This window comes from Cetorhinus maximus, chromosome 20, assembly GCF_964194155.1.
Source record: "Cetorhinus maximus chromosome 20, sCetMax3.hap1.1, whole genome shotgun sequence".
NCBI classification, from domain to species: Eukaryota; Metazoa; Chordata; class Chondrichthyes; order Lamniformes; family Cetorhinidae; genus Cetorhinus; species Cetorhinus maximus.
Genome location: NC_135898.1, coordinates 56,280,361 through 56,292,939, shown reverse-complemented (window position 1 = coordinate 56,292,939; position 12,579 = coordinate 56,280,361). Strand labels below are relative to the sequence as shown.

The 12,579-nt window shown below is 39.0% G+C and overlaps 1 protein-coding gene across 5 annotated transcripts in view; it reads left to right on the top strand.

Annotated features, from left to right (window-relative positions):
* Window positions 1-11,936, top strand: part of acsl5 (acyl-CoA synthetase long chain family member 5) — a 58,232-nt gene extending 46,296 nt beyond the window's left edge. For all 5 annotated transcript variants that reach the window (XM_078564752.1, XM_078564749.1, XM_078564748.1 and 2 more), the window contains 9 exons: window positions 9-143; window positions 2,809-2,904; window positions 3,197-3,269; window positions 6,596-6,684; window positions 6,760-6,876; window positions 7,892-8,035; window positions 8,291-8,392; window positions 9,019-9,090; window positions 11,688-11,936. In XM_078564752.1, coding sequence (XP_078420878.1) covers window positions 9-143; window positions 2,809-2,904; window positions 3,197-3,269; window positions 6,596-6,684; window positions 6,760-6,876; window positions 7,892-8,035; window positions 8,291-8,392; window positions 9,019-9,090; window positions 11,688-11,828 — 969 coding nt within the window. In that variant the 3' untranslated portion in view covers window positions 11,829-11,936. The remainder of the gene's footprint in view (window positions 1-8; window positions 144-2,808; window positions 2,905-3,196; window positions 3,270-6,595; window positions 6,685-6,759; window positions 6,877-7,891; window positions 8,036-8,290; window positions 8,393-9,018; window positions 9,091-11,687) is intronic.
* Window positions 11,937-12,579: the final 643 nt, after the last annotated feature.

The window sequence follows — 12,579 nt, the reverse complement described above, 5'->3', positions numbered from 1 at the left end:
ATTCACAGGTGCAAAGTGGGGCACAAACTCCACTCAAGAAATGGCTGTTGAATTTTGCTATTAGCAATAAAGAAGCTGAAGTATCCAGAGGAATTATTAGAAATGACAGTCTCTGGGACAAACTGATTTTCAACAAAGTTCAGGTAATTTATACTCTGTTTCATGTTATAAAATGACCTGACCAATGAGCTTTATTGTCTGCTTGAAGGAAAGGTACTTTATATCAGTGGTTCCTAGTTAGGGTCTTAGTTGTACTGATCGAGCATCAAGCACAAATATCTGAATTATTTAGTAATGTGTGTACAAAATGTTTATTGACATTTCTATACCTTAAAGCTCTTTCTCCTAGCATCATCTAAGTAAGCATTGGGATAGTAATATTTTAAATCTGATCTTTGCAAATTCTGCTCTATAACTGAAAATCATAAACTGTGCATGAGAGAGCAATTATTTTCAACTTTCTTCATATTAACTACTTAATACACATAAAATTAGCACTTAGTGGCCTTTCCCTTGGAACAGTCTGGTAGATCAAGCACATTATGTATTTACCATTTCATAAAAATGTCTACAATTTGGAAAATTTGAGTTTTTCAATTGTGAATTGTCTCTACAACATGATTAAGCAGGTAAAATCTAGCAGTCAGTTGGAATAAAATGCATTTGTTGTTAAGTTACAGCTCGTTGCTATTATATAAAATAATAAGTAGTGGTTATTTACTCTGAATGTATTTTAGAACTTGCCTGCAAACCACTTGGCAGCAGCTGGACTTCCAACTAGTACCCATAGTATGTGGAATATCATTAAGCAGTGCTTGGTTAATGAAGTCTCAGGATAATTCCAATTTTTGAGGTTGCAGTGACTGAAGTTTTGTTCAAACATGTGGCTCAGTGCCAAATTTTGTCTCATGCTCCTGTAAAACACTGGGATACGTTATTACATTGGCTAGTTAACAATATTGAGGCTCATGGAATAGGAGGGTCAGTGTCAGCCTGGATAAAAAATTAACTTGAGGACAAAAACAGTGAGTTGTGCTAAATGGTTGCTCTTTATACAGAAGCATGGTAGACAGTGGTGTTTCCCAAGGGTCATTGCTAGGGCCACTGCTCTTTTAATATGTATAAATGACTTGGACATATAATGCAAAGTAAAATTTGCCAATGATGCCAATCTTGAAGTGTGGCAGACAGGATAATAAATGGACTGCGTCAGGACATGGGCTAGCAGAATGGGCAGACAAGTGGCAGATGGAATTTAATATCGAGAAGTGAGGTGGCAAAAGGGTTGAGAGGATATCACTGAAAAGAGAGACATGTTGCCAAAGCCTGAGTGCACTAATAGTTACACTAAAGATCAATGTAAGGTAAACAGCCGGGTTCATAACATGGATCATTCACACTTGCTAGAAGCAACATCCATTCATTCGCAGAGACCCATTCTCTGCAACAAAAATGAATATGTTGAAACCTTGCATATTTTTAGAATCACCTAGGAACTTGGGGAACCTATAGTTCCCAGTTGCTTCTTCCATGTCAATACCTTGGCCAATTGGTATTGACTTGCCAAACAATCAGCACCCTTTCTTATAAATTGATTTTTTATTAATTGGTGAGATTGTTAGTTTGAAATTTGGCATTCTTGCTTTTGCCCCGATGAGTGCAAGACAAAAGCTTCAGCAACATGTCTCACTTTTTCAGCAATATTCCATTCCGTACTGCCAAGCAGCAGAAGGGAGAAGCAATATATACTTAATGATATAGTTCTAAAGTGTATGTAGGGACAGAGTGACTTGGGGGTAGGGAGGCAGCATCATATGCATAGATCTTCTAAGGTGACAGGGCATAATGAGACAATAATTAATAAAGTATATGGAATTTTGTCTTCATAATGGAGGTATTGAGTATAAAAACAGTGAGGTTATTTCGAACCTTGTATAAAGCTCTGGTTATGCTCCGCTAGAATATTGCCTCTAGTTTTGGTCACCATACTTGGGAAAGATGTGAGGATCCTTGAAAGAGTGCAGAGGAGATTTACCAGAATGGTTCCAGGGATGAGGAATTTTAGCTACAAGGTTAGATTGGAGGAGCTGGGATTGTTCTCTTTGGAGCAAAGGAGATTGAGGGGAGGTTTGATAGCAGTTTATAAGACAAGTGCAGATTTTATATAAGGCAGACAAGGAAAGCTGTTCCCATTAGCAATGGTACAAGGTCTAGGGGGTACAAATAAGATTTTGGACAAGGGATGCAGGATGAGGGGTGGGGTCTGAGAGGAAGAACTTTTAGGATCATAAGAACAGGAGTAGGCCATTAGGCCCCTCAAGCCTACTCCACCATTCAATAACATCATGGCTGATCTGATTGTGGCCTTAACTCTGTTTTCCTGCCTCCCTCCATAACCATTGACTTTTTATGCAGTGGGTGGTAATGACCAGGATCTTGCTGCTTATGAAGGTGGTGGAAGCAGAGATAATCAATGATTTCAAAAGGAAATTAGTTGGGCACTTATGGGAAATAAACTTCCAGGGCCATGGGGATAGAGTAGAGTAATGGAACTCTATAGAGAGCCAACATGGACTCAATGGGTCACCTCCTGTGCCATAATGGCTCTGACTCTATTTAAAGGTGCCAAATAAATGCAAAATGTTTTTATATATGTATATAATATATTAAACTGTACATGAGCAAAGTACCATTACTAAGAACTTATTGCCAATACGTTGTATGTCTTAGATTAATACTCAGAATTCATTCTGTCTATTTTTGATAAGAATTTAAAATATTTCTTTTTAATCATGCTGTGTACCGAAGGCTACAATGGGAGGACGTGTCCGTGTAGTGGTAACAGGAGCAGCTCCCATCTCCCCTTCTGTTCTCACATTCCTTCGAGCAGCACTGGGTTGTCAAGTAAGTATAGATTCCAGGCTGATTTGTGCTTTCTTATTCATCTACATTCACTTCAGATTTTAATTCTGCATTGTAAACTGTTTTAATAATTGTAGGTTTCCCTTTTAGAAAATGAGTTCAAATTGTATTTGTGGAAATGCTTGAGGTGGAAAAAAAGGTCTAAAAATGTAATGAAGAGTAATTGTCATGAGTGCATAATTCTGAGATGCTTTTCCAAATAATGGTAAACTAATTTGTATTACTTCAAGACACCAGGTAAGCTGGGATTCAGTATTTTTTTTTTCGTGTCTAGATTTTTGAAGCATATGGACAAACTGAATGCACTGCTGGATGCACCATCTCAATGGTTGGAGATTCTACTGCAGGTAATCCACTTTTCAGACAGCCCCTCTCCCTCCCAGTCTCCCCTCAAAGAACCTAATAATCAATTGAAATTTCACTTTCAAATCCTCGTCTAAATCGATATTATCTGTTTGGTAGTGCTGAGTTTAGAATTGGGCTATGAATAATCAAACCCTTAATCAGTCAACTGTTTTAAGCTTAACTGACATGCATTCTATATAGTTTTAATGTAATGGAAACCATCCTAAGGAAACTGGCTCTCAATGGACCAGAGTTGTGAAAGCTTTGAATGTCGATAAGGACATGGGGCTGGAGGAGGCTGTGAAGGTACGTTTGGGATTTGAGGAAACTGAGGCCCAGGGAACATAGGAAGGGTAGGCCATTCAACCCCTTAAGCCTGTGCTGCCATTCAAAGAGATCAAGGCTGATCTGTGACCTAATTCCATAGAACTAGCTTTGCCACGTTTAGCTAACAAAAATCTATCACTCAGTTTTAAAAGTAACAATTGATCTATTATTGATTACTGTTTGCAGTAAGTGGGATTTTTGTGTAAGATGCAAGTGTTGGTATCCTGGGTGAGTTGCCGTTAATGTAAAGTGGAGCTAGGGAAACATTAATTGGCCACTGGGGAAGGAAAGAGGGTGGGGGAGGAATCCAATTTGGTGATAATTTCAAGCTTGGATGATGGTTTGGGTGGCAATTGAGGACTGAAGTAGAGATGGGGGTGGAACAGGGGGAATTAAAAATGGAGGATGGAGTTCATGGTCTGAAGTTGTTGAACTCCATGTTGAGTCCAGAAGCCTGTAAAGTACCTAATCGGAAGATGAGGTGCTGCTCCTCCACTTTGCGTTGGGCTTCACTGGAACATTGTAGCAGGCCAAGGACAGAAATGTGAGCTTGAGAGCAAGATGGTGAATTGAAATGGCAAGCGGCAGGAAGGTTGGGGTCATACTTATCGACTGAGCGAAGGTGTTCCACAAAGCGTTCACCCAGTCTGCGTTTCGTCTCCCCAATGTAGACACCACATTGTGAGTAGCAAATACAGTAAACCAAATTGAAAGTAGTGCAAGAAAATCACTGTTTCACCTGGGAGGAATTTTTGGTGCCTTGGATGGTGAGGAGGTAATGGGCAGGTGGGAAGGTGCTGTGGGAAGGGGATGAGCTGTTGGGGGTGATAGAGGAGTGGACTGGAGAGGTGTCACTGAGGGAATGGTCTCTTTGGAATGCTGACAGAAGAGCTGATAGAAAGATATGTTTGGTGGCATCATGCTGGAGTTGGCAGAAATGGCAGTGAATGATCCTTTGAATATGGAGGCTAGTGGGTGGAAAGTGAGGCAAAGGGGAATGCTATCATGGTTCTGGAAGAGAGGAGAAGGTGAAGGCAGAAGTGTGCGAAATGGGTTGAAAACAGTTGAGGGTTCTGCCAACCACAGTGGGGAGGAATCCTCGGCTGAGGAAAAAGGAAGACATGTCAGGAGCGCTGTTGTGGAAGGTAGAATCATTGCAACAGATGCAATGGAGACAGCAAAACTGGAAGAATAGAATGGTGTCCTTACAGGAAGCAGGATGTGAGGATGTTTAGTCAAGGTAGCTATGGGAGTCGGTGGGCTTGTAACAAATATTGGTAGACAGCCTATCACCAGAACTGGAGACAGAGAAATCAAGGAAGAGAAGGAAAGTGTCAGAGATGGACCATGTGAAAGTGACAGAGCAGTGGAAATTGGAGAGCATGAAGCAACACTATACTGTCATCAATGTACCAGAAAAAGAGTTGTGGGAGGGGGGGCCTCTGAATAAGACTGGAACAAGGAATGTTCCTCAAACCCCACAAAAAGATCAGCATAACTAGGGCCCATGTGGGTTCCCATAGCTACACCTTTTTATTTGGAGGAAGAGGCACAAGTTAAAGTTCAATGAACAAGTTCAGCCAGGTAGAGGAGGGTGGTGGTGGATGGGGATTGTTCAGGCCTCCATTTAAGGAAGAGGCAGGGGGCCCTCAGACCATCCTAGTTGGGAATGCATGTATAGAGGGATTGGACATCCATAGTGAAGAGAAGGCGGTTAGGGCCAAGAAACTGGAAATTGTTGAAATGACAAAGCATCAGAAGAATCACAAATGTAGGTGGGAAGAGATTGGACAGAGGAAGAGAAAATAGTAAAGATAGGAAGAAATTATTTCAGTGAGGCAGGGACAGGCTGAAAGGTTGGCTCTACCAGGACATTCCTGTTTGTGGATTTTGGGAAGGAGGTAGAAGCAGGCTGTTCAGTTTGGGGAACAGAGAGGTTGGAGACTGTAGCGGAAAGATCTCGAGAGAAAATGAGGTCAATGACAGTCCTAGAGGCAATGGCTTGATGTTCGGTGGTGGAGCCATGGTCCGGGGGAGGTAGGAAGAAGTGTCTTGAGAGGTGATGCTCAGCCTATGCAATGAGACTGCATATTAGTTATGGTTGAGCAGTGATTTGGGAAGGTAAACAGGGTCAAAAGCTAGGAGTGAAATTTCTGGTGGCAGCAAATTATGACTTTGAATTTTCCAAAGTTTGAGTTGTAATAAGATTATGACTTACTCAGAATGTGATGTCAGACACATAGCCTGACAGCAGTGATGGAATCCTGTGTGGTCATGCAAAAGAAAGCTAGGTATTGACACCATACATATGAAAGCTGACTCCACGCTGTAGCTAAATTTGCTATGGAGCACCCTGGAGGAGAGAAAAAGAAACCAAGGATGGAATCCAAGGACAACAGAGGTGATTAAGGCATAGGAAGAGGAACCATTATAGGAGATGGAAATTGAGATGGGTAGAATTAGAACTGAGTGCACCACAATCTGGTTCAAAAACAAAGCAGCTAGCTGTTGCTCCAAGCCCTCTCACTTTCTCGATGGAGAAATTGACAAATGTTACACCAATTTCTTTTTTAAGAAAGCCTAGCTTGCAATTTAAAATTACCAACTTGTTGCCTATCTTTTGGTAGACTTCAGAGAGGGATATTATGATTATTTTCAGTTTCCTCTATAAGTTTTGAGACTACATATATCAACTTTATAGACCTTAATTATTGTATACAAATATTCAACATCCTGCTATGCACACTGCTACAGAAGGATTCTAGTATACCAATGGGTACCATTTGCTTATATTCCATTCCCGTGGGCAAGCAATTGGAAGACCTTCCCTGGTAATCTTGTGCTTTCAGGACTACTGTATAGTGAATATTGACAGATCCAAAAGCAAACCCACCAGGTGGGCCTCTGACCTGTTTTCCCTGTGCATCTTTGAGGAGGTATGTTCATGAAATTGCCTGTCTAGAGTACTGACCCAAGCTTTCTCACCTACTTTTCCTTCTAGGCCATGTTGGTGCACCAATTCCCTGCAATATTGTGAAATTAGTTGATGTTGAGGACATGAATTACTCTGCTGCTAATGGAGAAGGAGAGGTAATGAAGAATTTATTGTACCATACTTTTATGCTGCAATACAGACATTTGCTTATGCTTTGTGGCCTTTTCTAGGTCTGCATTAAAGGCTCAAACGTGTTCAAAGGTTACTTGAAAGACCCAGAAAGAACAGCTGAAGCTATAGACCCTGATGGATGGCTTCATACAGGGGACATTGGAAAATGGCTGTCTGTAAGTTTCTTTCCATATAACTTTATAAAACAAGGTTACTAATTGGATGTCATTGTAACCTAATCAATGTTTGTTTGACTATTTGTGTGCCGTGCCCCAAAAGGTCATATGCCAATTTCCAAAAACCATTGGAGTTGCACTACTGTACACTTTGACCTATTTCCATTTACTTTGAAAATTATTGGTTATAGTACAATGCAATAAGGATGTTATAACAGATCATTGGTTCAACATAACTTAAGTACCTGTTTAGCCTTTTATCATTTCTGCTCCACCTTTAACTGTAAAAAAAATTTACAGTCCAAACTGTAAATTTTTCAGCCTCAATTACTTCAGGAAGACTGCTTTATGAATGCTATCTTGTCATGTTGCTATGATAATTCAATTTTTTATTTGCTGTGGGCTTAAATGCTACTTTGTCAAAAATAGTATAGTGCAGGATTACTGAAAGACTAACTTTCCTGAAGTGTAGCCTAAATACCAACCACATGAATGAAGACCCACCAATAATGAAACCACCAACATGTCCTTTTGCAGTTAAAGTTTACAGAGTGGTGCAGCTCCACGAAGTCGTCTTTGGAAAGAGATTGGACTTAAATTCCAAAATTGGAATTTGTCTGCAATTATCACAACTGAATTTGAGAACAATTGCTGTGCTGGAGCTAATTAAGTCCTAATGCAGAGGAAGAAGCTTGTTGTTCTCAATTTGATTAATCAATGGCTTATTAATTTTATTTAAGAGGCTTGTTTATGCTTGGACAATTAACTGAACCAGTGTTTTTAGCTGCAATGCACCTGTCCAGACTGGTTAAGGACTAATGAATGTGAGAAGATTAGATGGGAAATAATGAGCAAAGGTGATTTAATTGTTAACAAATGAAAAGGGTTTGCTCCTAATGAGTAATAGCTAATTTCTGACTGTTCGCATTTCTGTTTTTAATGTTTAGAGAATCTGGGTTTTTTCTCACATATTACTTATTAAGTTTTCAAAGCAATCTCATGTTTGCCTTTTCAGAATGGAACACTGAAAATCATTGACAGGAAGAAGAATATATTTAAACTAGCTCAGGGAGAATATATTGCACCAGAGAGAATTGAGAATATATATATTCGGAGCGCTGCTGTAGCCCAAATTTTTGTGCATGGAGACAGCTTGAAGGTATTTAGATAATTTTACACCTCTTTTGTACATTTGAGTCCCATAGCTATTTTGGATAATGCATCTTTGCATATATTCAATTAAACAAAAAATATCTATCTAGCCAATGATTTAACTTGCTGATTAATTTCAATTTAGAATTTGTCTAGGTGAACTATTTTGGTATTTAACAGTAGGTTGTTGTATGAGTTGTGAAAAGGGTTTATTTTCGCTTTGACTGAATTAACTATTTTATACCCTTTTCTCCCCTTTCAGTCTCATTTAGTAGCCATTGTGGTGCCTGACCCAGAGGTACTTCCAGGATTTGCTGCAAGTAAAGGATTCCAAGGCTCCTACCAAGAACTATGCAAGAATCCAGTATGAATTTTTTTTAGTTTCTTATTGTGGCTGCTCAAGATTTTAAACTAGCACGCAAACTTGTAATGGATCTTGCAACCCTCTCATATGTGGTTTTTCTAGGTTTGAAACAATTGATAGTGGATTTAACTTATGAAGTCCTAATATTCAGCATATCACTGGAGTAATAGTTATTGTTTCAAATGCAGAAGGTCTGCAATTGCACGTACTCCTATTCCCTTGTACGAAGAATAATCTCATCAATGGATTTGGGGGATTGCAGGAGAGTGGCTCATAAGCTTGAAGTAGATAAGTGTTCACAATAAGATTTTGTTAATGTTTAAAGGTGAACCCTTGGGGTTAATAGACCAAAATTGTCTTGTTACTTTTAAAAATTTGAGCCAGCTAAGCTTTCTAAGTCATATGCAGGACACTGAGTAAACCGTGGGTTCTGCTTTGAAATGGCCCTTAGTTAATTAAACCTAAATTCTGTCCCCATGAAAGAATCCAGAGCCCATTGCAATTTGAAATAAGAATTGAACTACCTAGCTTGTTCCAATATATTTAAGTCACTTCTAAGTGTGTCAATGTACAAAGAAATATCAAAGTTTGTAATGGTTTTCTTCTGTCTTTCCATCCATTTTTAGGAAGTAAAGAAGGTTATTCTAGAAGACATGGTTAAACTGGGAAAAGAAGCTGGACTAAAATCATTTGAACAGGTACATTGTTAAGGTCCAAAATAGCTACTTCACGAAAACACAGCGCTATAAATGTCACTGAACTATTTGAGCCACACTACAATAACTCCCCTTCTGATTCAATCACATCTCCATTTTTGTCACTGAATTATTACTGGCTTTTTTTAAAAACGTGCAACGTTTAAACTAGATCATGACCTTTCTTTCCTGTCTGTGATTTAAATTGAGAGACGGACAAATATAAAACTCTAACAAACCTGCGACTGTTTTTAATAAACAATATAGCCTTGCTGGAACAAATTCTGTAACCATCGGTTTTGAACCAGTCACTACATTATAAATACATGTCCAGTACTCTCCTTTGGCTAGTTAAATCCTGGTCTACTTTCCCAAAATACACATTTCCTGAACTACAAATCTCCCCCAAAAAGTCTCACCACTGTAATCCCAGGGCCTGATGCATTGCATTTTTCTTCAAAGGCTCTGACAATTTATCACCTGGCAGCACTCAAGTATGTGGTGCTTTCCTTTGCCTCACTCGCCATTTGATTGGCAGTGACATCCATGTTAAATGGCTGCCTTATTTGAATTGAAGGGATCTGGTCTTGACTATTGCAAATGGACAAAGGCAGCTGGCACTACCCACAATCTATTGTATTCAACAAAGCACTCATTAAAAATGATGGATGAAGTGTGAATATGGGCAGAAAGAGCTGGTTGGTAATCAGCACACTACCTAAATTTGAGTGCTTCTTTCAGCAGGGTCCTGTACTGCTCTCGGGACATCTTAGTTAACTATTTGACCTAATTTAAATGCTTTCAAACTAATAGTTTGTCTCTGTAAATTCAGCTTTCATAAGAACAGGATTAGGACAGTCAGCCCCTTGAGCATTTTCCACCATTGAATTAGATCATGGCTGATGTTTACCTTAACTCCATCCATCTGTTTTTGCTCCAATCCTTATACCATGATCTAACATAAACCTATCAATTTTGGATTTAAAATTTATTAATTGAGCTAGCATCTACTGCTTTTTGTGGGAGAAAACTCAAAACATAGTGTTCAACATTAACAGGTGTTCTCCAATTGCAGAATCACACCTAAACAATCCTGTGTGCTAAGAATTACACTGAAAACCAATTTAAGAATGCCAGTCAGGCTCTGTGGCTCACTTGCATATGCTTGAAGTGACGTATATTCACACATGGGGCCCTGTCTTTGCAGACAGAAGGAACATGTACACACTGCAACTTTTTCAACTAAACAAAAGCATAGGGAACAGTCATTCCCTGATTCATTCCCCATGCCAATGCCTTGACCAACCAGTCAACCTGCCTGGTTTGAATTGGAACAAAGCTGGGCAGTTAACTGTTCCATACTGCCTCCTCCATGGCAACACTTCTACCAATCAGAGTCTACTTGCCAATTAACTTTCACTCTCTTCATACACTGTATAAATTATGATGCCATTGGTTGGTAATTTCTTGCGAGCTATCCTGATGAGTGCAAGATAAAGCCTTGATAGCATGTCTTTTTTTCAGCAATACTACCAAACAACTATTTATAAAGGATTAGCATTCCATTAGTCTTTTCAATTTTTGATTTTTTGACTGTGTATGGAATCGCTTAGGATTGCCACTGTTCCTAACCGCTTCATTATTTATTTATTTATTTATTTATTTAAATACTCAGATATATTCTCTCGGACCAAAATGGATAAGTTCACACTTACATTGAAATCCTTCTTAGTTTTACCCACTCATTGTTTCTTTATAATTTTATGCTCCCATTTACACTACTTACTATACCAATTCTTGCTACTCTTGTTATGAAGTCATTAATAAATATAAATGAATAGTTGAAGGATCAGCACTAACCCACTTCTTCCAAATTAATACCCATTATGTACGATTCTCTCCCCAATCAGCTCCAGTTTATCTTCTGCTCAATTGCTCTGTATTATAGATTCCAATAACTTCCCCACACTTATAATCACAGCATCCATCCATGTATTTCGATTTTTGGCCAAGAAAAATGTTACTATTGTACACCTTGCATGCACTGGGCACAGTCCTTTATTTTTGGCTGTGGTGAAATTTTGGACTGTTGCATCATAATAAATACAGAACCTTAGTTCCAGTATTGAGCCATTAATGTAGCATCTTTCCTAGGTAAGTTGTGGAAATGTTACTTGGCTGTATATCTTGCATTAAAATACATTGCTTAACATGCACGGTAAACAATTTGGATCCCTGAAGATTTTTGCTAGATACCAGCCAGTTTAGCATCACTGCTGTAGGATAACTCCTGATTCCCACAAACTTTGGAAGATAGTGAACACTTTACACCACAGATTGGGATATAAACTACCATATTCATTTAGTGAATAGTAAGAATGTTGCACTGCACTGTAGATTTATCGTTAACCTCTTGGCCATTTCCTAGTCAGATATTGGGGAAATTAGTGTCTGCTATACAAAACAAAAATATTTTTTTCTCAACTACTCAAGGCTCCAGAATGTGAGAGAACTATTGGATGCCCATTGACATTTGTTAGTAGCAAAAGCAAAACTACTGGTCTGAAACTTTCAGCATCAAATCTTCTCCAAATATTTAGGTAAAAGACCTGTATCTACACACGGAGATGTTCAGTATTGAAAATGGACTCCTAACCCCAACACTGAAGGCCAAAAGATCAGAACTTGCCAAGTACTTCGACAGTAAGATTGATCGTCTCTATGAAAACACACAGGCATAGTTGTCAATACACAGGGAACCTATGGATTGTGATCCTGTCCATGCTGCGTGAGTGGAAGATTCATCCTCAAATTGTACTATTCTCAATAAAGCACATTGCAAAAAAAAAGTCTTGTAACTTGTGGGTTTTTTAAAATGACAAGTTAGTACATGCAGCGTTTCAACCTGTTGATTTAAAATTAAAGTTTTAAGATTGGTGTATGTGTGGTTAGTTGGGGGAGGGAAGAAGAGTGTACTGGTCCAGAACCCAGCTTGCTATAGGAACAATTCATGCAATACATAATGATGTTAGCTTAAACTTTTCACCAACTTTAGAAAAACATCTAGACTGAGATTTTCTATTTTTCTAAGAGGCTTAATACGAATTGCCAATAAAGGCTTTTTAAACAATGTAACTTATTTACCATTTAAATCAGTTTGTGCTTCACCGTGCAGTCACTAAATGTGAACTGAAGCATTGAGGATCTTCCATATGGAATGACTTAAAATATTCTCTATCCCATGCAGCAGTACAACCACTAACTCCTTGCCCAAACCTTCCAAAAGCTTGTTCATATTGGAGGGTAATGATCTTGTGCCCCAGGGAAAGAAGTTGAAGCAACTGAAGATGGTTGGGGGTCAGGGTGTTTACCTGAACTCAAAGTAATTCTCTGGGATTGTGACTACCAAAAACTCAACCATCTTACTTTTGTGAGTCATGACTTCAACCACTCTCCTCCTTCTCCCATCTCTCTCTCTCCACCTCCCCCCAA